The 23,087-nt window shown below is 52.1% G+C and overlaps 9 protein-coding genes across 9 annotated transcripts; 3 read left to right on the plus strand and 6 right to left on the minus strand.

Moving 5' to 3' along the window:
- Positions 1-746: 746 nt before the first annotated feature.
- Positions 747-1,066, minus strand: dph3 (CSL family zinc fnger-containing protein; the record flags this gene model as incomplete). Its single annotated transcript, XM_020200641.1, has 2 exons — positions 747-809; positions 872-1,066. The coding sequence occupies 2 exons, from the start codon at positions 1,064-1,066 to the stop codon at positions 747-749; spliced, it is 258 nt and encodes an 85-aa protein (XP_020060459.1).
- Positions 1,067-1,436: 370 nt separating this feature from the next.
- Positions 1,437-2,823, minus strand: ASPACDRAFT_39737 (uncharacterized protein; the record flags this gene model as incomplete). The annotated part of the gene is made up of 4 exons (XM_020200642.1): positions 1,437-1,743; positions 1,856-2,412; positions 2,508-2,606; positions 2,680-2,823. 4 exons carry the CDS (start codon positions 2,821-2,823, stop codon positions 1,437-1,439), a joined length of 1,107 nt encoding a protein of 368 aa, XP_020060460.1.
- A 750-nt stretch (positions 2,824-3,573) lies between these two features.
- ASPACDRAFT_22293 (putative transcription regulator BDF1) lies at positions 3,574-6,211 on the minus strand (the record flags this gene model as incomplete). Its single annotated transcript, XM_020199105.1, has 3 exons — positions 3,574-3,918; positions 3,976-6,046; positions 6,108-6,211. The coding sequence occupies 3 exons, from the start codon at positions 6,209-6,211 to the stop codon at positions 3,574-3,576; spliced, it is 2,520 nt and encodes an 839-aa protein (XP_020060461.1).
- A 2,778-nt stretch (positions 6,212-8,989) lies between these two features.
- Positions 8,990-11,599, plus strand: ASPACDRAFT_57455 (WD40 repeat and Utp12 domain-containing protein; the record flags this gene model as incomplete). Its single annotated transcript, XM_020203245.1, has 2 exons — positions 8,990-9,552; positions 9,613-11,599. The coding sequence occupies 2 exons, from the start codon at positions 8,990-8,992 to the stop codon at positions 11,597-11,599; spliced, it is 2,550 nt and encodes an 849-aa protein (XP_020060462.1).
- A 493-nt stretch (positions 11,600-12,092) lies between these two features.
- Positions 12,093-12,877, minus strand: ASPACDRAFT_39740 (uncharacterized protein; the record flags this gene model as incomplete). The annotated part of the gene is made up of 2 exons (XM_020200643.1): positions 12,093-12,339; positions 12,555-12,877. 2 exons carry the CDS (start codon positions 12,875-12,877, stop codon positions 12,093-12,095), a joined length of 570 nt encoding a protein of 189 aa, XP_020060463.1.
- Positions 12,878-13,389: 512 nt separating this feature from the next.
- Positions 13,390-15,263, minus strand: ASPACDRAFT_1885563 (WD40 repeat domain-containing protein). Its single transcript, XM_020198397.1, has 2 exons — positions 15,253-15,263; positions 13,390-15,086 (listed from the first exon to the last, which is right to left on the minus strand). Exon 2 carries the CDS (start codon positions 15,082-15,084, stop codon positions 13,408-13,410), a length of 1,677 nt encoding a protein of 558 aa, XP_020060464.1. The 5' UTR covers positions 15,085-15,086; positions 15,253-15,263; the 3' UTR covers positions 13,390-13,407.
- Positions 15,264-16,742: 1,479 nt separating this feature from the next.
- On the plus strand, positions 16,743-18,176 carry ASPACDRAFT_1853037 (Rab geranylgeranyltransferase BET4; the record flags this gene model as incomplete). The annotated part of the gene is made up of 4 exons (XM_020197289.1): positions 16,743-16,751; positions 16,814-16,924; positions 16,984-17,572; positions 17,650-18,176. 4 exons carry the CDS (start codon positions 16,743-16,745, stop codon positions 18,021-18,023), a joined length of 1,083 nt encoding a protein of 360 aa, XP_020060465.1. The 3' UTR covers positions 18,024-18,176.
- Positions 18,177-19,476: 1,300 nt separating this feature from the next.
- On the plus strand, positions 19,477-22,159 carry ASPACDRAFT_21536 (putative GTPase activating protein (Gyp5); the record flags this gene model as incomplete). Its single annotated transcript, XM_020199039.1, has 3 exons — positions 19,477-21,042; positions 21,095-22,036; positions 22,097-22,159. The coding sequence occupies 3 exons, from the start codon at positions 19,477-19,479 to the stop codon at positions 22,157-22,159; spliced, it is 2,571 nt and encodes an 856-aa protein (XP_020060466.1).
- Positions 22,160-22,639: 480 nt separating this feature from the next.
- ASPACDRAFT_1885566 (Dabb family protein) lies at positions 22,640-23,071 on the minus strand (the record flags this gene model as incomplete). The annotated part of the gene is made up of 2 exons (XM_020198398.1): positions 22,640-22,852; positions 22,967-23,071. The coding sequence occupies 2 exons, from the start codon at positions 23,069-23,071 to the stop codon at positions 22,640-22,642; spliced, it is 318 nt and encodes a 105-aa protein (XP_020060467.1).
- Between the last annotated feature and the right edge of the window lie 16 nt (positions 23,072-23,087).

Consider the following 23,087-nt stretch of genomic DNA (forward strand, 5'->3'; position numbering starts at 1 on the left):
TTGTTCGTTGCTCTGAAGGAATGAATTTACGGGGTGGTGTTTTTTGACTATAAGAAAGGAGTCATGTAAATTAATGACTGTGCTAGGGAGAATTTCTGGAGCTGGAGACTTTTGCTTTTTGTGATTGCGACTGTCAAGTGACCGCTAGACCAATTTATATAAGGTTCGAGATGAGTTGGGTTGGTCTGCTTGCTGCGCAGGTCTGTAGGCTTCCGAGTGTATGCTAGGTACTTGCTCTCCAAGCCAATGGATGGCATCTGATTGGCTTGTCGCAACCAACTGTGGTTGAGAGATTTGCACAGGACGAGAGGGTAGTGCAGCGTCGCGCCACCCAGTGTTTGCGACTGGGACTGGCGACCCGCGGTGCGTAGGTCAATTGAGTGTCCACGCTGGGACGGGTCAAAGGTGTGGCGGACCCAACCCAGTCGGGACTGCCCACAGTCATGGCAGCTGAGCCCATCCATCCCCAGAACAACCGAGCGAGTACAAGCCCTGCACGGCTGATGACGCTCGGTTCAGATATGACCATACCCCCATCTCCTGACGCACTACCTCAGCATCAAACTCAAGCCCATATGATTCATGGAACCTGAGACCGACAAGCCCATTCCATCCCACGCAGCCAAACCCCCCTTCTTCCTGAATCTCGACTCGAAATCAATCGCAGTCCACCAGAAAAGGAGAAAAAGAAGGCCTAAGCAAGCCCTAATTCCGCTGATGGGTAACTTTCCCCCCCCCGGAGAACTTCAAGCCTGAACAGCAACCGCGCCAGCGGACCCGTTCTTATCGTCATCCTTAACAAGATCAGCCTGCATGGAGAAAATAATACAAATTAGCCACAAGTCCAGAAGCCCACAACCAAAAAACTCACCTCATCGAAAATCACCCGGATCATCAGACTGCAACTAGGACAGACGGCGATGTCCTCGCCGTCGCGGAGGTCGTCGATCGCGATCTCGAACCGGTCGCCACACGGGCACGGGTAGTGGTAGATCTGCAGGTTGGGGTCGAAGGTCATGTCTTCGATTTCGATTTCGTCGTAGATGGAGATCGCGTCGTCCGCCATTTTGATTTGGAGGTTATGTGAGCAGAAGTTGTGAGTGGGTTGCGTTGTGTTTGGACTGATATAAATTCTCTGGGAGAGGGGGGTGATCTCGTTCAGATTGGAGATTAAAGTTATTTGGTTTTACTGAGTAGTTTATCGCTAAGGGAAAACTTTTGGCGGGACCGGACCTGAGTCAGGTGATCGATTGATTGCGGGGTGGCTGATTGGTTATCGTCAGGTACAGTACAGCGGCCATCACCGGGGACCAGTGTACCTGAGTATCACTAGACTACCGTTGACATATTCCCAGACAAGAGATGGGACTGGTATACGTAGCATTTGCAAATCATATGAGATAGGGTATCATGTCAAACTATCATCAAGCATCACTTTATCGCGACTCGCCCATCTGCCGTGTCTCTCCTCTCACCTTCTCCACCTCTCGAATCAGAGTCCAGTATCGGCAGTAAACCTCTTGCATGGTTTCGGGCTCGGAGCGCATTGTATCTTCAGACGCGCCCTCCTCTCGATGGGATTCTTCCTCTGCCACGAGACCATACGCTCTCAACTCCTCCAATGCTTCCGTACGTGACTCTTCCAGACGCTCCCGCGCACCCTCAAGATGATCCCAGTACCGACCAAGCGCCGCGACAACCTCCGGGGTATGGATCGAGGCTGAAATCTCCAGCTTCATAACACTAATATATCAGAGCAAGTTGACAGTCAGCCACGACCTCCATCTCCTCCAGAGGCACCAATCGAGCCCTCATGGGGGGGAAGAAACAGAGAGAGAGAGCAGAATGACCATACCTGAGCCTGCCTTCCAGCCCCTGCGCGACCGTGGCCAAATGCTCTGCCTTGGCCTTCGTGGCCCGCGCGAATGCCCCATGTTTCGCCCGTTCCAGAAGCATGACCGTCCGTTCTAGCACCGCGGCCCGCGTCGCCAGAACTTCAGCAGCTGTCGCAGCCATGCGGGTCCGCGCTGCGGGTAATTCGCTCAGTTGTCTATGGCGCAGGGCCTGGATGCGCTTGTCCAGCCGCGAGGAGAGAGTGATCTGCTGGGCTGCGGTTCTTCTGCTGCCGGTTGTTGCCTGGCGCGTGCGGGCGCGGGTACGAGGACCGGCGGCGGCCGATGCATCTGCATCGGTTCTTGCGTCTGTGATTGCACGTAGATCATCGAGATCAGCCCGTAATATGCGGGAAAAAGGCTCAACAAGGTCGGGGAGGCTGGAGTAGAATAGGTCGATGTCTGGAGTGAGGAGCTGGAGGGTGTCGGTGTCGGGTTGATCGTCGTGGTCCGCAGGAAGGTTGATCACATCGGGACGGGATTCGAGGTAGAGATATACGATGGCTGCGGGGTCTCGACACTTGTTGGAGAAACGAGTATCCACAGTTGCATGTCAGCTTGCGCGTGATGGCAACTTGCAGCCAGCGGCATGCTTAGGGGTATCCGCTCCCTTACCTCGTCAGGAAGCTCGCTATCGGGGTCAAATGCCAATCGTCGCAATGCCTGCTTTGTGATCTTCTTTCTCGCATCGCGGATGCGACAGTCGTTCAATTCCTAGTTCGCAGCATGAAGGCCCTGTTTAGAGGAACGGCTGGCAAGGCTATCGCGGACTACCACGCTGACATACTTCCAAAAGTGCCTTTCTTGCCGGCTGTGCATCATTGGCGCGCGTCGAACCATCCTGGTTGAGAAACTTTGTAGTCACTTGTTCATAAAGATGTCTAAACTGGGGGTTGTTCTCAAGAATGACTGGATCGCACGGCGGGATCATCGTTGGGGTAGGGATTGCGGGGACGGATTTGTGAGGATGTTTACTTTGCTCTTTCTTGTCGGGGTACGGAGACGTAATAGTTTAACCTCCGCGGCGACGTTGAGCGGCTCACCGCCCTGTGCCAGGCAACGAGGCCTTCATCTCCTTCGAACAGAGGGCAGGTCGAGGGTTACCCCAGACAATTCCATACAATTACGAATGGAGAAGATGTTCATTTGAAGACCAACGTGGCCTGTATAGCACAAGGTAATGCTTCGCAATCGCTTCCGTTTTCACGTTTCTTTCGTAATCATACACAAACCCTCACCACTCCCACCACGCTTTGCTCACTGAGTCCAATCACCGTTGCCTGAAAACTGGTCGTTGCGCCAGCTCAAGGCTAAACCGACGACTGTCCAATGAAAGCAAACTCAATCTTCCAATATTGTCACGCTGTGAGGTCGACAATCATCCGGATCATCCGACGGGTCCCCCAGCCTCGCCTTATGTACAGTTTTGGAGAGTCCGAGGACACATCGAACCATCCTCCAGGTGTCAAAGAGGTCGCTAGGGAAAAAAAGAGAAATGACTTAGGAAACGAACGGTAGCTCATTATTGTATGGAGAACATGGCAAGAAAAGACAAACAAGAGTAAAGGGTGTGCGATGGTGAGAGATGAGACTAGCAATGGCGTCAAGTGGCCGGAGCAAACACCACCGTCGGCTAAAGCTCCATCGTAGATAAATGGTAGGCTTCCTGCCTGGCAGGCACTTACTCCTCCTCGCTCTCCTCAGAATCATCTTCCGAATCATCACTACTCTCGTTGGCCTCGACAGAGGGGACAGGGTCGGGTGAGCGGCCACCGCCTCCCTGCGAGAAGCGCGACAAGTTGCTTTCAAGCATGTTTATCTGCGCCTCCTGCTCATACTTGCTCATGGGTTTGTTCTTTTTCGGCTTTGGAGCAGCAGTTGTAGTAGAAGTCGCCGCAGTGGGAGTCGCAACTTCCTCATCCTCCATCACATGAGGCGCGTTCTTCTTGACAAAACGAAGCAGGAGCACAAGAACCTCGTTGGGAAGCTCATCGATATCAAGCTCGATCTCTGTCTCTTGTGTACCCTTTTCAAAGGGTTAGTTCCACGGCCCGTCTTTACGGTGAAGGGGGGAATAGCATACCTTAAGAGCCGGAACGTTGCTCTGAATAATCTTGAGCGCTTCCTGCATCTTCTTGTCGGGAAGACTACTGATTCCATTGGAGATAATCTGCTTTTCCTGGTAGGTGACCCAGCGCTGCTTCTCAGGCTTGGTACTCTTGGTGCTGATCTTCTTGTCCTTTTTGACATTGCTCGAGCTTACGCTTCCAGGCTTCTTGACCTCCTTCTTCATAGGAGGCTTCGACTTGCTGATTTTCTTGGAGCCAGGAGGGGTCTTCTTCTTCTTCTGAGTAATGGCCTCAATCTGACGAGACATCTCTTCCATCTGCTTCTGCAACAAACTGAGTTTTTCAGCATCGTAATCACTTTCCTCTGCCTCTTCTTCACTCTCGTCCTCGGAAGACTCTGCAGCGCTCTGGTGCTCGGGGTGAGGTTCGTGGGTTTCAAGATACCGGGTCTTTTGGGCCCATTTTTGGTTGAAGATCTCTTCCAGACGCTGACCGGCAACATATGTGGGATCGCCGGGGATATTGAACTTGAAACAGTTCTTGAAGATCAAGCGCATATCTAATTCGAATTCCCTGGCGTTTTCGTATTGGCCAGCCTTCAGTTTTGTCTGTACAGTAGATAGATCCATCGGTTTCTTGATGATGCTGTGGTAGGTAGGGATGTTAAGAGCGACAGGGTCAACAGGATAGTAGAAAGGCGCCGCGTAGTTGAAATGCTTCGGCTTATACATTTCCTCGCATACTTCGGTGCAGAAGCGCAGCTCCCATTGATACTTCTTCTTCTTTGGCTTTGCAGCGTAGGGAAGATCACGCTTGGGAGGGTGGATGGAGCGTTTTGGACGACCGTCTGCATTAGCAGCAGAGTCACGACGGATCAGCGGCAAACCCTCCGGGCCTAGAGCGAACGTGGTGGACTGAGGAGAGTTGCCGGTAGCACGTGCCGTACTAGGACTCGGCGCCGCCCGAGGTTCTCGACGGGCTGCCGACGTCTTGGGAGGGAGTTTCTTTGCCTTCTTTTCTTCCATCTCATCAGGCTTGGGAAGATTGTGCATCTGCTTCTCAAAAGTTCCTCTGAGCCTCTGACCCTCAACTGTGACCAAGTGATCGGGGCCGTTGAAGGTTAAAGAGTTTTGGCACATTAGTCTGAAATCATCTATTACAGCCTGTGCGCTTCTGTACTCGTTGAATTTGAGTTTCCGTTCGATGGTTCCTAGATCCATTGGCTGCTTGATGATTTGCGGATAATGGGGAATGTTCAATTTGATCGGATCCACGGGTTCTCGATAGAATCGCGAGTCGTGCATGCGTTTCAGGCTCGTAATCGACTTGAGCAAGAACTTGTGTTGAACCTTGGTGATCCCACCATATCCATTGCTCGAGCCAGCGGAGCGGCTTTCATGGGCCGGTGTAGGTGCGCTAGGAACTTTGAAGTCGGTTGCAGACGCGCCTTCTCCGCCGAACTTGGTTCGCTTAGCAGCGGGTTCATCACCATGATCAGATTCTCGCTCCCTTGTCACCTTCGTCGGGGACGCTGGAACCACCGGGGCGTCACGCATCTCGTGGTCAACGCTTGGAAGAGGCGTCGCGGCAGAAACAGATCTGGCAGCATCGCTTTTGGACGGGCTGGTGGAAGGATGGTGGGGAAGTTCTGTTTTCACAGATCCAATATTCTGTGATGACTGTGCAGTGCTCTCCACTTTGGCATCGGACGTATCAGTTGATGGCTTTGACGTATCCGGTGACGCCTGTGTGTTTTTGGGGCTAAGAGTGTCCCCGCCCGTGTGCGGAGCCTTCTCAGTAACAGATTCACTGTTACTTGCAGTAGCCTTGTCTCCCTCACCAGTCGCAACTGAATCCACGTTTGAAGGTTTTTTATCTTCGGACGCGACGGCTGGCTGTGCGGGTGTGTCTGTACTCGGCAGAGAAGGAGACTTGGGTGGAGAAGCGGTTGCAGATAGGCCGTTTGGAACAGAACTTTGTTCGGCACTATGACCATTGACAGCAGCGGACTTTGTGTCTGCCGAGGTCTTCTCGGCACCGTTGACGGGCGCATCGGGTTTGACACTGACTACAGCATCTTGGGAACTACGAAGGTGGTCAGCGACGAGACGTAAATAATGATAAGTGAGGTTGCGAAGATACGTACCCTGTGCGATCGACACCACCAGGCGAAACTCCATTGGGCGACGGCGGCAGTTGAGGCTTCTCCTCCTTGAAGTCAGAAGGGGCCTCCGGAGGCGGCGTCGCCATTTGGGGTCGCTGTGAAGAAAAGCCCGCCTTGGGGTGGCCGAGATACAGAAAATCTAAGCAGGCGGCGATTCCGATGGGAGTCTCAGTTAACCCAAGGATTTTAGGAAGCGACGGCAACAACAATCAACTGAATAGGTAACACTCTGCGCTATCACAGACTAATGAATGGATTCGATAAGCGGGCGAGCAAGTAAGCTGATTAGATGACAGATGACAGAAGGGAAAACCGGTTGAATGAGCAGTCCCAGTCTGATGCGACGCCACGGGAGTTGCAGCAGATACAGGAAAGGATGAAGATTAGCGCGGGTCGCAAATGTGGAGAATGCGACAAGGCACTGGGCAAGTACTTATATCGCCAAGAGGCGGCGGGCGGTAAATGCAACAGTCACGTGGGCGGCAAGCGTGGGTTAGCTAAGCGGAAGGCAGCGGCGCCAGACGGATTTGAAGGGAAACGATATCAGAACCGAATGGAAAAAGGGGATTGAAGAGGAATTGAGATAAGATGGCAATCAAGGGTAAGTCACTGAATGCCTGAGTTGTTGAAATATTCACCCGTCATTCAACACACGTGCCCTTGTTCGTGCCTTAGGCCGATGAAAGGTTTTGGCAACGCGTTGGTAAAGAGAAAGGGAAGGACACGGATGGAATTGGGTTCGGGAGCTTGGACGGAAGTCGTTGCTAATAATAATAAGAAAGGGGAAAGGGGGAAGGTGAAAATAATAAGACCCCAAGGAAAAAAAAAATAAAAATAAAATAGATTTATCCCAAATAAAATAAGCAGCTGCAGTAGCTGTGGCTGGGACCGAACGGGTGAGCGCGCGACGCGATACAAGACGCGTGAGTAATATCCAGGGGCAACCGAGGATAATACAGGCTGCAACAGCTTAGAAAGCAGAGAAAGATGAGTGAGGTGGAGGGCGGTCAGCAGAGGGGAGGAGGATATAGGGTGTGTGTGGTGGTAAAGTAGGGGAAAAGCGTGACCGGCGCGCAGCTCTCAGCTCTCAGCTCCAGAAACAGAGACAGAGAAAGTCGGAGGGGGTGCTAGAATCCTTAAGTACGAACGGCCGCGTCGCGCCCGTCCGCTCTCTGCCGCTAACTCCATCCGCTACGCTAGTCCCAATTTATCTAGTTCAAGCCGTTCTACACCTCCTCATTGGTTCGCCGATGACGCGTTCGACGGATTTCTGGTTACTATTGGTCGTATCCAACCCTGGTCTTTGTCGGAAACATCCTCGAAGCCAGACACCAAGACAGAGAGTGTAATGGTTAAAAAAAAAAAAAAAAAAAAGAGGTTGTCCACTCGGTGAGTGATAAATGAGGACCGTATCCTCCCAAGCAGAAGAAACTGATCCGAATCACTGAACGGTGAAATACCGATCTGCATCCTGTCGACCAGATACCTCACTATGGTACCTTGGCCAAGTGAGATCAGATATGACATACCCGATTGAAGTGTGTTAGGCCTTTGGTGGGAGGATGCATCATGGATCTAATAGGAAGCTTACAGACGTGCTGGCCGCCCGAAGCCAGGATGTGTTGGTCTGCTGACTTGGTGTTACCCCAGGGTTTAGCCCTGAGCCCTCCCTTGCATCGCAACCGGTTTAGTCCGAATGCTGATGTAATCAGGCCCTTGGGTCTTTGCAAATCAAATTTCCGAGTGGCCAGGTCTGAACATTCAACGGATTTAATGGATTTGTCATACTCATGAGAACGCGCATCTATGAGTTGGAAACAGTGTTTGTGTCGTGGAGGTGAGAGATTCGTAGAGGTCCCGCCACTAACATCAAATCAGAAGCTGGGCCTCACTGAGGACATGACACCTTCAGGTCATGGGTTTCGACGAGTATGACACATATCGACTCGCGGTCGCTCGGCGCTCTTCGAAAGGATGACTCGTCTAGGCAGCCGTTCACAGACCATGGCGCCTGTTGTCTCAATTAGCCATACTGTTGAGCTACTCTATCACGTCGGTTGTGTCTTGTAGCAGCTAAAGAGTTTTTGTCTTCAAGTTGAACGTGGACTTGAAGGTTTGGAAGACGGTGGCACATCTGTTGCTGTAACCATGCCGAGTCTGACCAACTGGCTTTCGGCAGGTAACCCAGGAACTACCGCCCTGGCAGCACGAGTGACTGCTGCGATTGTGATCACAGGGAAAAAATGAGATGACAGCGAGGCGAAGAGTTTCCCCTGATCTCATCGAAAGCATCGGTGCTTGGGGTCGAGATATGTTTGAGGTGGTAAGAGTCTATATTCCAGGGCTCTTTGGCTCTCAAGATCCTGCACGGTTAGTGTAATGTGAGGCTGTTGATGACTTCTGGTGATAATAAAAAGCATTGCATGAAATCCTGAACTGTAAGTAGTATCAAAAGGATACCAGAGTATCCTTTTCGACCCATTCTTCTCTGCGCGTAAGATTTTGTAGGACAAGGAGATGATTAGAGGAAGAACGCTTCGTACCGGCACCTCACCCCTCCGTGCAGTTGTGCTTGGCTGTAGCGGAGGATTAGATAAGACACCCGGAGCGGAACTCGATCACGGGCGGCTAAACCGCAACAGGCCAAGCGCATCTTTACAGAACTTTTTTTTCCTCTTCAGCAACCTCAACTCGGGTCCAGAAAGTCGGCGACGGTCGACCAGCACAACAGTCTTTCAGAGTTAAGAGGTTGTCGCTCGAATTTTGCTGTGGGGTCAGGCTTCTTATCGCCTTCTGCTGCCTCCTTTGCGACACGGACACATTTGCATTTATCGCCTTGATTCCACCCGCAGAGTCCATCCAAAATGGTCAAGAAAGCGTCTCGCCCGGCCGCTTCGAAAACTTCCTCCGCTGCGTCGCCCGCGGTAATAGGATCGACACAGATCGGAAATCAGTCTTCAATCTTGAAGGCGTCTTTCGCTCCATCAGAGTACCAATTGACACTCTTCGCGTCGGTCATCCAAGGCCTTGGTGCTCAGCATCTCCGCATTCACGATACGAACACAGGCCGGTTACAGTGCGAGCATGTTTTGGGTCCCAAGGAGATCGTTACCTCACTAGACTGGGGTTATTTCGCCGGTCGCCAGAAGGACAAGGATCAATCGAAGAAGAAGAGAAAGAGGAATTCTGATATCAACGGGGACGCTTTCGATCAGGGCGATGTCGTCGTTGCCTTTGGAACCAACACTTCTGAGATTCGAATGTATTCGCCTGTGGATGATAAGATTGTCGGCACGCTTGCAGGTGGACACGAGAAGGGCATCAAAGATTTCAAGTTTACCCCCAGTCGGCCCGGCCAGGAGGGTTGGAGCATTGGCGGAGATAACAAGCTAGTGCAGTGGGACCTCCGCACTGGACAGAAGACAAGGTAAATTCAGCTCAAGTCACCTCCTACTATAATCATCCTTTCGGCTGATCATATCTTCAGAACCATCCATCTACCTTCCACGTCGACATACAACACACTCTCGCGTCCTCTTCCTTCTAACCCCCATGTCATTTGCGCCTCGCAAACGCCGTATATTGTTAGCGTCGAGAAGGACGAACCTCCTGTGTCGTTTGATGCTATGCGCAACCCTATCAGACAAATCTTCACATCTTCAGCAGAGTCTGCGGGGACGGGATTGTTCCTTGTATCCGATAGTGACCGCTACATCAATGTCTTCGATGCCGAGAAACAGAAACTTGCCATGAACCTCGTGGCTGAGCAGGGTGTGAGCTCCATAGCTTTGTATACCGGCGCCGAAAAGAACGGCGATGCTCTCCCGGTAGAGAAGCAAGTTCTCGCCGCTGTGACTGAGGATGGCACGATTGAACTTTTCACGCGGCCGTTCGTAACGCCCGTTGAGCAGACTTCTGCCAAGGGTGCTGCTCAACAGAGAGCCAGATCTAAGCAGGCCATCAGAAGAGCAGAGGCATCGATTAAGGTCACCATGTCTGCTACCTCCGAGGCGCTTGTGTCAGTTGTGGCAGCGACGTTCCAAGGCCCCGACCTGGTTGTTGTCTGGGCTGACGGTGGTGTCGTTCCTGTCTTCGAGCGGGTCCAATGGCTCGATGAGGAAACCGACGAGGTGTTGTTCACTGGCACTAGGACCTTTCCTAGAACCAAGACTGGCGGAGTCTTGGGTTCCGTCACCACGAACGGAACCAGAAGCGCCAGAGAGGACGATGTCGACCAGTCCCGGGCCACGGTAGAGCAGGGAAATATCATTGAAGATGACATCGAAATGCAAGATACCAAGGAAGATGCTGCTTCCCAGGCCGACAGTGAAGAAGAGTCCGACTCCGACGCCGACAACGAGAAGCCCTCGAGGCAGTTGCAAAAGAAGGAGGAGGACAGTGATGTTGAAATGGGTAATGAGCAAGAGTCAGGTTCCGAGGACGAAGAGGAGGAGACTGGCGAGCCGTCTTTTGGTGAGCTCGTGCGCGCTAACCAGGAAATTGTTGACGTCGAAGCCGAGCTTGAGGACGACGTGCATATGGGATCCCTGATTCCCGGAAAGCCAAACGCCGCGATCCAGCAAATTCCTTCGGGCGTGTCATTGTCCACCGTTCTCACCCAGTCTCTCAAGACCAACGACACCGCTATGCTCGAGTCATGCTTCCACACCGGCGACCTCTCTATCATCCGCACTACCATCCAACGCCTCGACTCGTCCCTGGCAGCCACTCTCCTCCAGAAACTCGCAGAGCGCCTTTCCGGTCGCCCCGGTCGTTACGGGCACCTGCTAGTCTGGGTCCAATGGACCTGCGTCGCGCACGGTGGAGCTCTTGCTGGTAAGCCCGAGCTTCTCAAGCGGATGTCGACCCTCTTCAAGGTTATGGAGCAGCGCTCTTCAAGCCTTCCCTCGCTGCTCCTGCTCAAGGGCAAGCTCGATATGTTGGACGCCCAGCTCGGATTGCGACGGTCGATCCACAACGGTGAAGAGGCCATGGACAGCGAGGATGAGGAGAACATCATTTACGTGGAGGGACAGGAGGATGAATACGAGGATAGCGACGCCGAGGCGAACAAGGACACCGTCACACCTCGCACCAAGTCGATACGTGACCAGACCTACGATGAGGAGGAGTCGATGATGAACGGCGTGCACTACGGTGGAGACTCTTCCGAGGATGAAGAAGAAGGCAGCGAAGAAGAGGAGGACGAGGATGAGAACATCCTCGATGTCGAGGCGGAAGAGTCCGCTGGCTCCTCGGATGCGGAAGAGTCCCTCGAGGAAGATGAAGACGAGGACGACGAGGATGCCGAGAGCGTCGGCTCCATGGTGGACTTCATCGCCGATACAGAGGACGAGGAGGAGTCTGATGACGAAGCCACTGCCGCTCCTCAGCCTCCGCCTTCCAAGAAGGCCCGGCTGAACAGTGGTGGCGGTGGTGGACGAGGCAAGGGCAAGAAGGCAGGAAGAAAATAGGCGATAGATCAAAACTCTCTTTTTTTGTTCACCTTGTCATCCCATCTTCTACCACCTCACCCTCTCCTACCATTAGATTTTATACCCCCGTTCTTCAGCAGCAGCAGCGGCAGCAGCGGCAACAGTAATGTTGGTGTCATTCTCCCCGGATGTTTTATTATTGCCTCCAACCTAAAAAAAGTACAGAGAGAGAGGGAGTGGATGTGTTGAGTTACGAGTAAAGGATCATGTTTTGATTGGTTCCACTTGGGATTTCTTTTTTTTTCCTTCGTCGTTTTCACCTCGGTTTACCCGCCACTTATCGCATGCTAGAATTAGGGCGTGAGCAGTCAAAAAAAGGGAGGGAGGGAATGAGTAGTGTGAATATATCAATCATCTTTCTTCACCCGGCTGAAACACAAATATATCTTTCCTTAGCCACGTGACATACCATACCACACCAAGCCAGCAGGTAACGTACTGCACCTACTATATCCCCATCGAATACACTCAATCACCCCAACACCTCCCCCTCCCCACAAGCCCCCGAATGCAACACCCGATGCGCCGGCACCTCCGACAAGGGCACCTCCACCGCCACCGTCATCTGACCGGACGGATACGTCGTCGCGTGGCCCTCCGCGCTCACCTCCCTGGTATCCAGCGCCAGAATTGCCCCGTTCTTGCCCCCGGTTACCCACGCCTCATCCCCGGAGGTCGGAAGCGTGATATGCGCCACTCCGGAGAGGAAAATCACCCATCTGTTTTTTTTTTTTAGTGATGTTACTTTAGGTACTGTACACGCGACTCATGACCCGAGCTGAACCATAGGACGAGGGGGTTCGGGGATACGAAGTAGTGAGGGAGAAGGAGATTGGATTTTATGGTCATGTTTTAAGGTCTATTGGGGCTCCGGGGCTGGGACTGGGAGATTGCGGGTGAAAGGGATGGGGGCAAGGAAAGGGGGACAACATACTGCAGCGCGGGAGCATTATGTTGGCCGCCGTCATAGTTGGCGGGGATGAGGATGTTGGTTGCGTTGCCGGTGATGGGGCCCAGGTTGAGGACGGCGTTGCCGGAGACCCCGGCCTCGGAGGTGAGGGAGTAGCCCGGTTGGAGGGCCCAGCATTCGAGCACGGAGTGGTTGTTGTGGGCTGTCAGGGTAGTGATGTTGAGGGTGCTGGGGAATAGACCGGTTGTCGCCGTGGTGTTTGTGGTGGTGGCTGTTGCTACTGCTGATGCTAGGGCAGTGGTGCCCAGGGCTAGGATGGTCGAGATGAGGATGGTGGATGCACCCATTGTGGATGGTGGCAGGTCGGAAGCAAGGATTGATATTTATGGGTTTGGAGGGAAATAGAGTGGTTGATGCGGTAGTTCTGAGAACTGTAATGCACAAGAGGCAGGTTGCTGTAGGCGATGAGCTACATATATAATAGAAATATGGCTTCGGATTATGTGCCACCTGAGGGCTGAGAATGTCCGAGTAATTGAATTTACAGCACAGTGGGCTCTTTATTTCAAGTAAGTCTATTGATGATAAGCTGTTTCCGGAATGTAAGATTGCGATGAAAAAGGCTTGAGTCAGTTTAGACGCGCTATTGATGTATGAACAGAACTCATGCAGCAAGGATCGTCGGCCCGGTCCGATCCCAAGGACAGGAGGATTCCCTTCGTTCGGCACACAAGGCTCCGTGAGGTATACATGACAGGGAGACCTCATTGAAAGAATAATAGGTTACTACAATCTAGTAGTTAGCGGGTTGTAATAATGATACACGCCTACGGCAAGCTTTACGATCCTCGTCGCACTGGTGTTAGGATCGCTGATATCAACGAATGATTTCATCCCCCTCTTTCTCGAGACCTTCCAAGCCCTCGAGAATGCCGCTGCCCCCAAAAGAGCCCGCCACTGCAGCTGTGCTTCGCTTAGATCCGCTCCACACCTCATGAAACTTGACGCTTTGATCGCTTGAAGCTACGATGATGCAGCCTTCGTGCATCGTGCGCGAACACCACAGGCCTCCCTCCTTAGCGCGTGGCCGTACAAAGGCGCGACTCATACGGCGTCGACTCGGCTGGTATCGGCTGTGCCCGGCTAATCGGTCTTGATTTGCTGCGCTCGACACGCACTCGTCTTCGACCTCATGCGAAGCTTCGGGCTCGAAAATATGGGGTCTCCCAGGATAACTGACAGCGCAGAGTGCCCGCCCGCAATCGACCACGAGGTCATTATCTGCGCTTTCCCAGCTACTACCGTGCGGCCCCCAAGGAATCGCAGCAATCTGCTCACAAGTCGGCCAAGCAAACACCGCAATTCGGTAGGGGTGCTCTGGCTGGGCGAACCCGAACGTAGCCACAATCTCCCGCCTGGTTTTGCTCCAAAGCAAGCCCGTCACTTGTGCATATACATGAATAGTGGCCAGACATGCACCTGTTGGCGCGTGGTAGAAGTGGATAGTTCGGTCGTTGGATCCTCCACCGGTGGCCAGGAGGGATGGTTGCCAAGGAGCAAATGCAATCGCTTTCACCGCCGCCCCATGGATTAGTCGATGTTTTTGACGGTTGGCTGGAACCATGATTGTCTTTTCACCACCGGAGATCAATGACCCCGTATGGTTCAGCAGCGAGGTGGTAAAAGGCCTAACATATGATAAGGCCCAGGGCGGAAGCAGGTTGCCGATGAGACTGCGTCTTCGGTGATGGAGCCTGCCAGCCTCTGTTGTAAGATAAGAGGCCGAACCTGTGCCTTCTGTGCCTCCTGACTGGCCTGACTGGCCTGACTGGCGCATGGATTGGTGTGAGGAACGATATGACGAATTAGTTTGAACTGAAAGATTGAGTTTACGCGGAGGAAGAATAGCCTGGAGCTCAAATAGCAGACAGAAGTTGTCATTACCCCCCGTTGCAAGGAAAGAGCCATCTGGTGACCAACTGATTCCACAAATTTGCTGTGTGTGAGCAGCGATTTTGGCGAGCAAGGTCATGGCTCCGTTCCAGTCATATCGATCCCATATCTCATCATCAGGCCACTCCACTGAGTAATACCATATGTTCCCCAGGTCATCTCCCACGGCCAGATCCTCGACATCAACTTCCATGTTGCGGAAGCGTTCTGATGTTCTGCGGGACTTGGTTTGCTTGAATGCCACACATGTGATGCTCTCAGGATGGCTAATCTCAAATCGGACCTCAGCGTCGAAGACACTCCACAAACATAACATCCCCGACTGTCTTGCAACAGCCAGTATACTTTTGCCGCCATTGTCAGAGGAGAATGCTAAAGATGTCACGTAGTTGGAGGGATGCTGATCGCTAAGGGGAGGATGCTGTACCCCAAGATCTTCGGACCACAGATACACACGATGACCCAAACCAACAGCAAGAATACCGGATGTGGGTGAATACGCCAATGTTGAGCAATAAAAGTCATCGCGAAGGAGGGGCGCATCGAGAATGCGAAACGGTCGATTGGGGACGACTCGCTTACTCGGCTTGGATACAGGCATCCCTGACAGTGAGCTCAACGGTCAGTCATGGGTCTCGGAACCCGATTGGCCCAAGGTAGAGCAAAGGACGCCAGAAGATAATCAACAGTCTACCAGGGGTCTCGTTGCTAGAACAACACGAAACACTACAAGCACTCGATTGACCTTGTGAGCAGAACTGGGACTTACACAGGTCTCTCCCATTCCGTTTCCAGGCATTATCCCTCCACACAAAGGGAGAGAATCTCTCGTAGTCCGAAGAAGCTGGATTCGGCAACCCGCGGAGCAGTGACAAGGGCTTACTGCTTTGTATAAGTCTCGTTGCCGGATCAAAGTCCAAAGCAAGTGCCACTCTGGATTTGTGTTTCTCGCGTTCCTCGTTCGCCGCAGTCTGGGGTAAGAATTTAGCAGTAAACATGGGAGCAGTAGTGCCACTGGCGAAATGAGAGCCCGAGCCACGAGCAACTGTTGTAGATGCTCGACCCAAGGCGGCAGAGTTTCCTCCAACATTCCAGACAGTTCCATAGCTTATTTGTCTCGAAATGTCTCTGATGTCGCGGAATGGCGAATCACTTCCAGTATAGGTAGGCTCGGTGACAAGATGAGGACGATAGTGAGGGCTGCAAACGCGATTTGACGCTATTTTGCAACCGCTGAAGTATTTTGGAAGGTGTGACGGCATGAAAGGGTCATCTCTAGGCGGTCGTCGTCGTAGTAGCTTCTCCTCTGGCGATAGCTCTCGCGGTTTCTTGACTACATGGAATGGCGTTGGGGGCGCGCAATTGGACTCCCGCAAAGGAATATATCGATCAGGCAGCTCACATCTCATGTTGCAGTCAGATGACTTGTAGTGCACGGGGAGTCTGATCTTCGATCGAGTTTTCCTCGTTGGTCCTATTGTTAAGGTAGACAATGCGTGGTCTGAAGCCCTCAGAGCATTTGCTTGAGGGGCGGATGAACGCCTGTTTCCCGGTTTGAGGGAAGAAAACTCGAAGCTCTTGGCATCTTGCAATTTCTTGGACTCAGGTCGAGGAGTATGTATATTGAGTTTTGAATGAGTGACGGGCTCCAAGAGTGATGGGGCACTCGCACACAGGTGAAATGATGGTACTCGCCCCCCTCCATTAGCTGATGGATTGGGTGCAGAAGGATCCGAATGGGAATGAGAGGTTGTCAGCATTGAGCTTCGCGATGAGCGTGTGCTTAAAGTCATTGCTCTCCCTGCCTCAGTCTGAGACTGAACAGGCAGTTGAGGGTGCGCGGATAATAACCCCCAGAAGTATAAAGAACGCTGTTAGTTACTGTGTCTTTGGTAGAGTTCGTGAAGCCAAGAATTGAGCCGGAGCTCTTATTGATATACTGCCATGCTGCCAAAGAACAGCATGGCGGAGTGATAGCTGGCAAGAGTCAGAAAGAAGAGACTAGCAATGTTACCTCCAATGATTGGCAAAGTAGAATGGTTGTATAGAGCAGGGCACGTGACTCATCCAGATAAGGAAAGTGGCTGCGGCTCGCCCTGGAAAGGCAACCAGGGACTCGGTAAGTGGACTAGGAATGAGTTAGTCGCCGCTTCACATACTCTCTTATCGATAGCCTTAGTGACCGTCAACCTATTTGCAATCCATCCGCCCAAGGAAGCCCTGTTGCAACATCCCAAAAAAAGTCTCTCTTAATCTACAATGGCTGAAGTGACGTACCTATTCTTGCTGGCTCATTCGCGCACATTAACTGACCTCGTGTGCAATTACAGCATGGGATTCCTCGATACGCCCGCAGAGGGGAGCGGACTGAAGAAGCTCGCCAACAAGAGCTTCGCAAGATCGAGAAGTATCGTGAACTCGAACAGTCAGTCCGAGAAAAGGTGCATTTATGCAATCGTACATCTCTACGTGGCAAGCGTGACCTAACGGTGGTGATCAGATTGCGGCACAGCAGTACACACCAGAAACTCTACAGAAGATATCCGAACTGCTAAGCAGCAACCCAGAGTACTACACGATATGGAATTATCGTCGTCGAGTCTTGCGAAGCGAATTTTCGCGCGCAGAATCTAGCGGCTCCAACGAAACGGCAGCAGAACAGGTTGCTTCCTTGATCAAGAGCGACTTGCTTTTTCTTATTCCCTTGCTCAAGAGTTTTCCCAAGTGCTACTGGATTTGGAACTACCGCGTCTGGCTCTTGGACGAAGCCAAGCGCCTTCTTCCTGCTTCGATCTCCCGTCGATTCTGGCAAGAGGAGTTGGGCTTGGTAGGCAAGATGCTCAACCTGGACAGTAGGAACTTCCACGGCTGGGGTTACAGACGTTTTGTCATAGAGACTCTTCGGGAGCTCAAGTCCGCAGAGCAACCCAGCGAAGACATGACCCAGGCTGAATTTGACTACGCAAAGAAGATGATCGGCGCCAACCTGTCGAATTTCTCTGCTTGGCATTATCGTACCAAATTGATCCAGCGACTGCTAAACGAGCGATCAGCCAGCGATGAGGAGCGGAGAAAGATGCTCGATGACGGTAGGTTACGTTTTCCGCCGTGTGGCGCAGACACAAGCGTCTTACTGCGTGGGCATGCTAACATGTCATTTCGGAAGAGTTGGAATTGGTCCATCGTGCCTTGTGCGACCCATATGACCAGTCATTGTGGTTCTACCACCAAAATTTAATGTGCGTCTTTGATCCGACGGTAGCGGCGCAGACAATGGCACCGAATCTCAGTGACTCGGAACGCTTGGAATATCTCCGACAAGAGATCGAAGAAATCGAAGACATGCTGGATGGGGCGGAAGACTGTAAATATCTCTACCAAGCCTTGATCGACTGTACGCTGTTGGCTTGGAAGGTGGAGGGGATAACTCCCGCTGAGACGCAGAAACGAGCGGTGCTAAAGTGGCTTGCGGAGTTGAAGAAGCTGGACCCGCTGCGACAGCAACGGTGGCTGGATTTTGAACAGTCACTTGCCTGCTGAGCCGATCATGATCATTCCTTGCCGACCGATCTGGAAACTCCGCATAAGTCCGCATAAGAATCTGATAGATAGAACGCCATCTTCGGGATATTCTTAATGAGATTTGGATCTCTATGTCGTTTTTCTGTTCCCCGGTCCCTTTCTCAATCAATCCTTGCTTAGCTATCATGCTTCTGTGTCCCACATATCGTCATAGACACTAACTTAAGTAACGAACTAAAGATAGCGGGATACAGATAGATACGTACCACTTAGTTGGTGGAGACGGCAGCTGTCGAGGGGGTGGGTGTGAATAATTATGAATGTTGGTGAGTTTCAGAATAAGAGGTGTGTGGCTCTAGGAAGAAATGTTGCCCTTCGATATCGATCAATACCAAAAGAATCAACCCACGAGTCAGTCCCCATGGGAAGAACAAAAGAGAGAAAGATAAAAATATGAAACATGCTGCCTGCAGACTTGGACATTGAATAATACGGCGTTCACCTTGTCTTTGTTGATTAGAACTTCCCCTGTCTACTCCGGAGTATTATTTTGAGTCTGGCAATCAGTTGGTTGGCTTTGTCAAAAGTCTTCTTCCCTCCTGACTAGTAATGATTAGTGCGGAGTACCACCACCAATGGTACAGTCCTAGACCTAGACAACAGGTAGTTTAAGGGGGGGAACTCTACATGGAAGAGTCAGTCAGCCAGTCAGCCATTCATACCACAATCACAATACTTCGTACACAAATAATAGAGAGACTACTCCGTACCAATTGCACAGAGTCGAGACTGCCCAGTCGGGAACTGCCCGCCTCCTCTCCTAGTTTGCTGCTCTTCTCTCTCTCTCACTCTCACTTTCTTCCTTCCATTCCACTCTTCTATTGTGTATTCTTGCAACCTGTTAACCTGTCTCCAACTGCACCTAGAAAAAAAGGGAGTCAACCTCCTGGATTTACTTACTGGGAACCGATCTTCCTAGTTCCGTGGCACGGTCCTGGAATTCCACCCGCTGGCTTCTGGGTCCATTCATTCCATTCATCCCCATCTCCCGTTCGTCTATCCAACCTCTCGCTGTGCACTTTCCCTCCCCCCCCCCTTCTTCCTCCTTTCCTCAAGTCTCAAGTCTCAACTCCTCACCTCTCTCCACCACCACAATTAATTTCTTACCTCTGACAACGGTCGGTGGCTACAGCCCCATATCCGCCTGCCTCCACCTCCCTATCATGGAAATTTCACAATCCTGACCTCCTCAATCGCTCTCCCCCCTCCCCACGTATCGCGCGTGTATTCAGCCTCGTTGTATCAATCGGAATTTCAAATCTGGAAACCAACTGGTCTTACATAGTTTCGGCCCCCCCAGGTGGTCGGGTCTAAAATATGTCGTCTTCCAGACGCAATAGCGAAACCTACGAAGGAGTGAGCCTCTGACCTCTCGATCCGATTATATTCGATATCCTTAGAAGGCCCCATAATGACAACTTATTTGTACCAGGAATCTTTCGATGATGCACCTGAATCTCCGACTTCACGCGCTGATCTTAGCGTCTCGATTCCAAAGAGTTCCTCCTCCCGATCGCTGACAGACAGCCCTCCGAGTGGATCGAATGTAACACCTCAATTGACGGAAGCACCCCCGCTACCTATAAGCTCCCAAGAGGACCCGGAACACGTTGAAGAGAGCGATGCTGCCAGTATAGACAGAAAATCCGAAGCAGAGGATACCCCCCGCAAGACCAAGAAGTCGCCATTGCTGACCGCGCATCGTTTGTCGACTACTTCCCTCGACGAGGTGAACCTTACCAGCAATAAGGAGGAAGAAGAGTCGCTCGAGAACCAACGCTTGAGCCAGGAACTCAAATCTGGCACACCTCCACCACTTGTATCTAGAGACTCGATTTCGTCGCAGAGCTCGCGCCTTCAAGGATCGACCAATGGTTTGCCCAATGGTGCTTCCACGAACAAAGCGGCCGCTCCTGCACCACCCCCACCACCAACCCGTTCGTTCACCAGCCCCTTTGCATGGCTTTCTCGAAGCTCGTCGTCCAACAAGGAGGCCAAATCGCCTCCACCACAACCCCGCCGCAACACGGCTGCATCGATTTCCACACTCTCCAGCAATCCTGAGGGTCGACACCACGATGGAGAAGATGTGGACGGCACAGGCTCAAGGCGGCCTCGACGAAGTAGCCTGAAGGATCAATTCAAACAGCTCAGATTGCGTGACGAAGGTCTTGTATCGGAGAACGACGAAGCGAGTGTCACGTCAGGACGGGCCAGTATTAGTCACTCTGCAGGAAGCCCTCCGAGCATCCCGGAAGAAGGCGACAGCTACACGAGCATCACTCCATCCGCAGCTTCTCCCTCCAATGGCACGTCGACTGTGAATCCAAATCTGCCTCCGGGTACAGTTGCAGGCTTCTCCGCCTCAGCGACAGATGCGTCTGCACCGGTAGACTGGGAGCTCTGGCAGCAATTAGTCAATCGTGGTCCACAAGCGCTGAAAGGGGCGAATTCGGAGGAGCTCAATGCCGCCATCAAACGAGGAATCCCGCAAACTATTCGAGGGGTGATTTGGCAAGTCCTGGCTGACAGCCGTAACCCCGAGCTGGAAGAGGTGTACCGAGAACTCGTTGCTCGTGGTACAGACAAGGAGAAGCAGCGATCCGGCAATGGCTCAGTCAGTGGACTAGGTGAAAAAGACTCTGCAAGGTCGTCATCTCGTTCTTCGGTTCGCTCAGAGCGATCTGCTTCTCTGGCACACTCGGTCAATGGCTCCTCGAGCCCTTCGCATGAACTCGATTCCGAACGGCTGGCCAAGGAACAAGCAAAGAAAGCGAAGGAGGATGCATTGGCGCTGCAAAAATTGGAAAAGACAATCCGACGCGATCTAGGCGCTCGCACGAGTTATTCGCGCTATTTTGTTTCGCAAGGGAATCAAGAGGCATTGTTTGGGCTGTGTAAGGCGTATGCCCTCTACGATGAGGGCGTGGGATATGCCCAGGGAATGAACTTCATTGTCATGCCCTTGCTTTTCAATGTAGGTCACCGAATTTCTAAAAGACCAATGAGTGACACTGACAATCTTGCAGATGGACGAGGCGGAGGCATTCACACTTCTGGTCAAGCTCATGAATCAGTATGGTCTGCGGGAGATGTTTATTCAGGAGATGCCTGGTCTTCACCGCTGCTTGTATCTCTTCGAGCGTCTGCTGGAGGACTTTGAGCCGGCCCTCTACTGTCACCTCCGGCGACGCGGTGTACCTCCCCAGCTGTACGCAACACAGTGGTTTCTCACACTGTTTGCTTATAGGTTCCCTCTACAACTAGTCCTTCGTGTTTACGATCTCATATTCGATGAAGGCCTTGAGAATGCTATTCTCAAGTTTGCTCTCGCCATCATGCGCCGAAATGCAGACGCGCTTTTGGAGATGAAGGACATGGCACCTTTGACCACGTTCTTGAAAGAGCGTTTGTTCGACGTTTACATCGACAGGCAACCGACTCCCTCCTCGATCCTGGAGTCCGGCTTCTTTGGCAGCTCGGGCGCTGCCGACAAGGAAGTCTATCGCGCGGATATAATGGTGCAGGACGCTTGCGCTATACCCCTAGAACCAGAGACGGTCAGTGCGTACACAGCTGAGTGGGAGGACAAGGTACGGACGGAAAAGGAGCGCGAGGCCGAGCTCGAGAACCTGAAGCACACTGTGGCCGTGCAAAGTGCCCGAATACGCCAGTTGGAGGAGCAGAACGAGGCTTCTGACAAAGAGCATGTCCAGCTCGCGTCAGAACTGGTTCACATCAAGGTCGAAAACGAAGAGCTGACAGACATCAATGATGCATTGAAAATGCAAGTCAAAGAGCTCAAGATTGTAGTGGACAAGCAGCCAGCAGAGGTGGAGGAGAAGCTGCGCACAGAGATGGACCGCATCATGCAACGCAACCTTGAGGTTCAAAATGAAAACCGGTCGATGGTCGAGCAGATGGCAGAGATGGAGAAGGAGCTGGTAGAGGCCAAGATGAAATGGGCCGAGGTGAGTCTGCCTTTGAATATTAGGTTCCCACAGTGCAACGCTGACTTAGTGAATTGAAAGATTCATGAAAACCATGAAAATCTCAAACAGAAATGGAGTGACCTCCGCAAGGCTCTCGACTAAGTCGCGGGTTGTATATTCTGGGCTAGCATTGAGTGATAGAGGAGTGGTTGCTGGCTCCGCTGCTTTTCTCTCCTCGCTCTCCTCGTTAGGTCTCCTTGGCGGTTTCTGAACCATATTGTACATTTTAACACGGCTGACAAGGAGTGGAAACCTCTTGGGTACCTTGTACTTTTAATCCCAGGCCATGATGGGCGAGGATCATGTTAATTGTCTCATGTTTATGTTTTTATCTTCACTTCTGCTCGATTCGGCAGCGAAACCAGGGCTGGCATTCGGCTATGCTCCAGCATGCATGCATGGAACTGATTCATGAATTTGGATATCACACCCCAAGACACGAGTGGCTGAGTAGAGTATATTCAGATTCAGATAAACATCCCCTCTTTATTGAGAGGAAAACCCCCGCAAATCATGTCGATCATAAAGTCTATACCCATTGACCACTTTATCCCTCTTCCCCTTTGGATCCTTTTCAAGTCTTCACAGAACACTCTCAAAGTACGTCGTCAACACATCCTCCCGCACAGGTCCCACCACCGCCTTCAGCGCCTTGTGCGCCTCACACTCGGTATCGTAGTACTTCATATCCTCCAGTGAGGCAAACGTCGTCTTGACGCTGAGATTGTACCCCTTGTTGCGAGGATCGGGGAACGAAGGCCCCGCGGCCGCGCTGACGATATATGGCTTTCCGTCCTAAATCATGTCCAGTGTGTCAGTATGCTCATTCCGGTTTTCTTCAACCCAGGGTAAGTGGAGTGGAGTCAGTGACTCGGGGTCTGATGCTTGGTGCTTGGGCTAAGTGTTTACCTTGACGGCCGTCTTAGCAAGGACCTTGTACTGCTCCAGCACGCGGTCCCGGGCCGCCTCGTCGGGGATCTTGAAGAGGGTGATGCGTTCGACGGCTGGGGCCATTTTGGGGAGGGTGCGG

The sequence above is a fragment of the Aspergillus aculeatus genome (genome assembly GCF_001890905.1).
Source record: "Aspergillus aculeatus ATCC 16872 unplaced genomic scaffold ASPACscaffold_2, whole genome shotgun sequence".
In the NCBI taxonomy this organism is placed as follows: domain Eukaryota; kingdom Fungi; phylum Ascomycota; class Eurotiomycetes; order Eurotiales; family Aspergillaceae; genus Aspergillus; species Aspergillus aculeatus.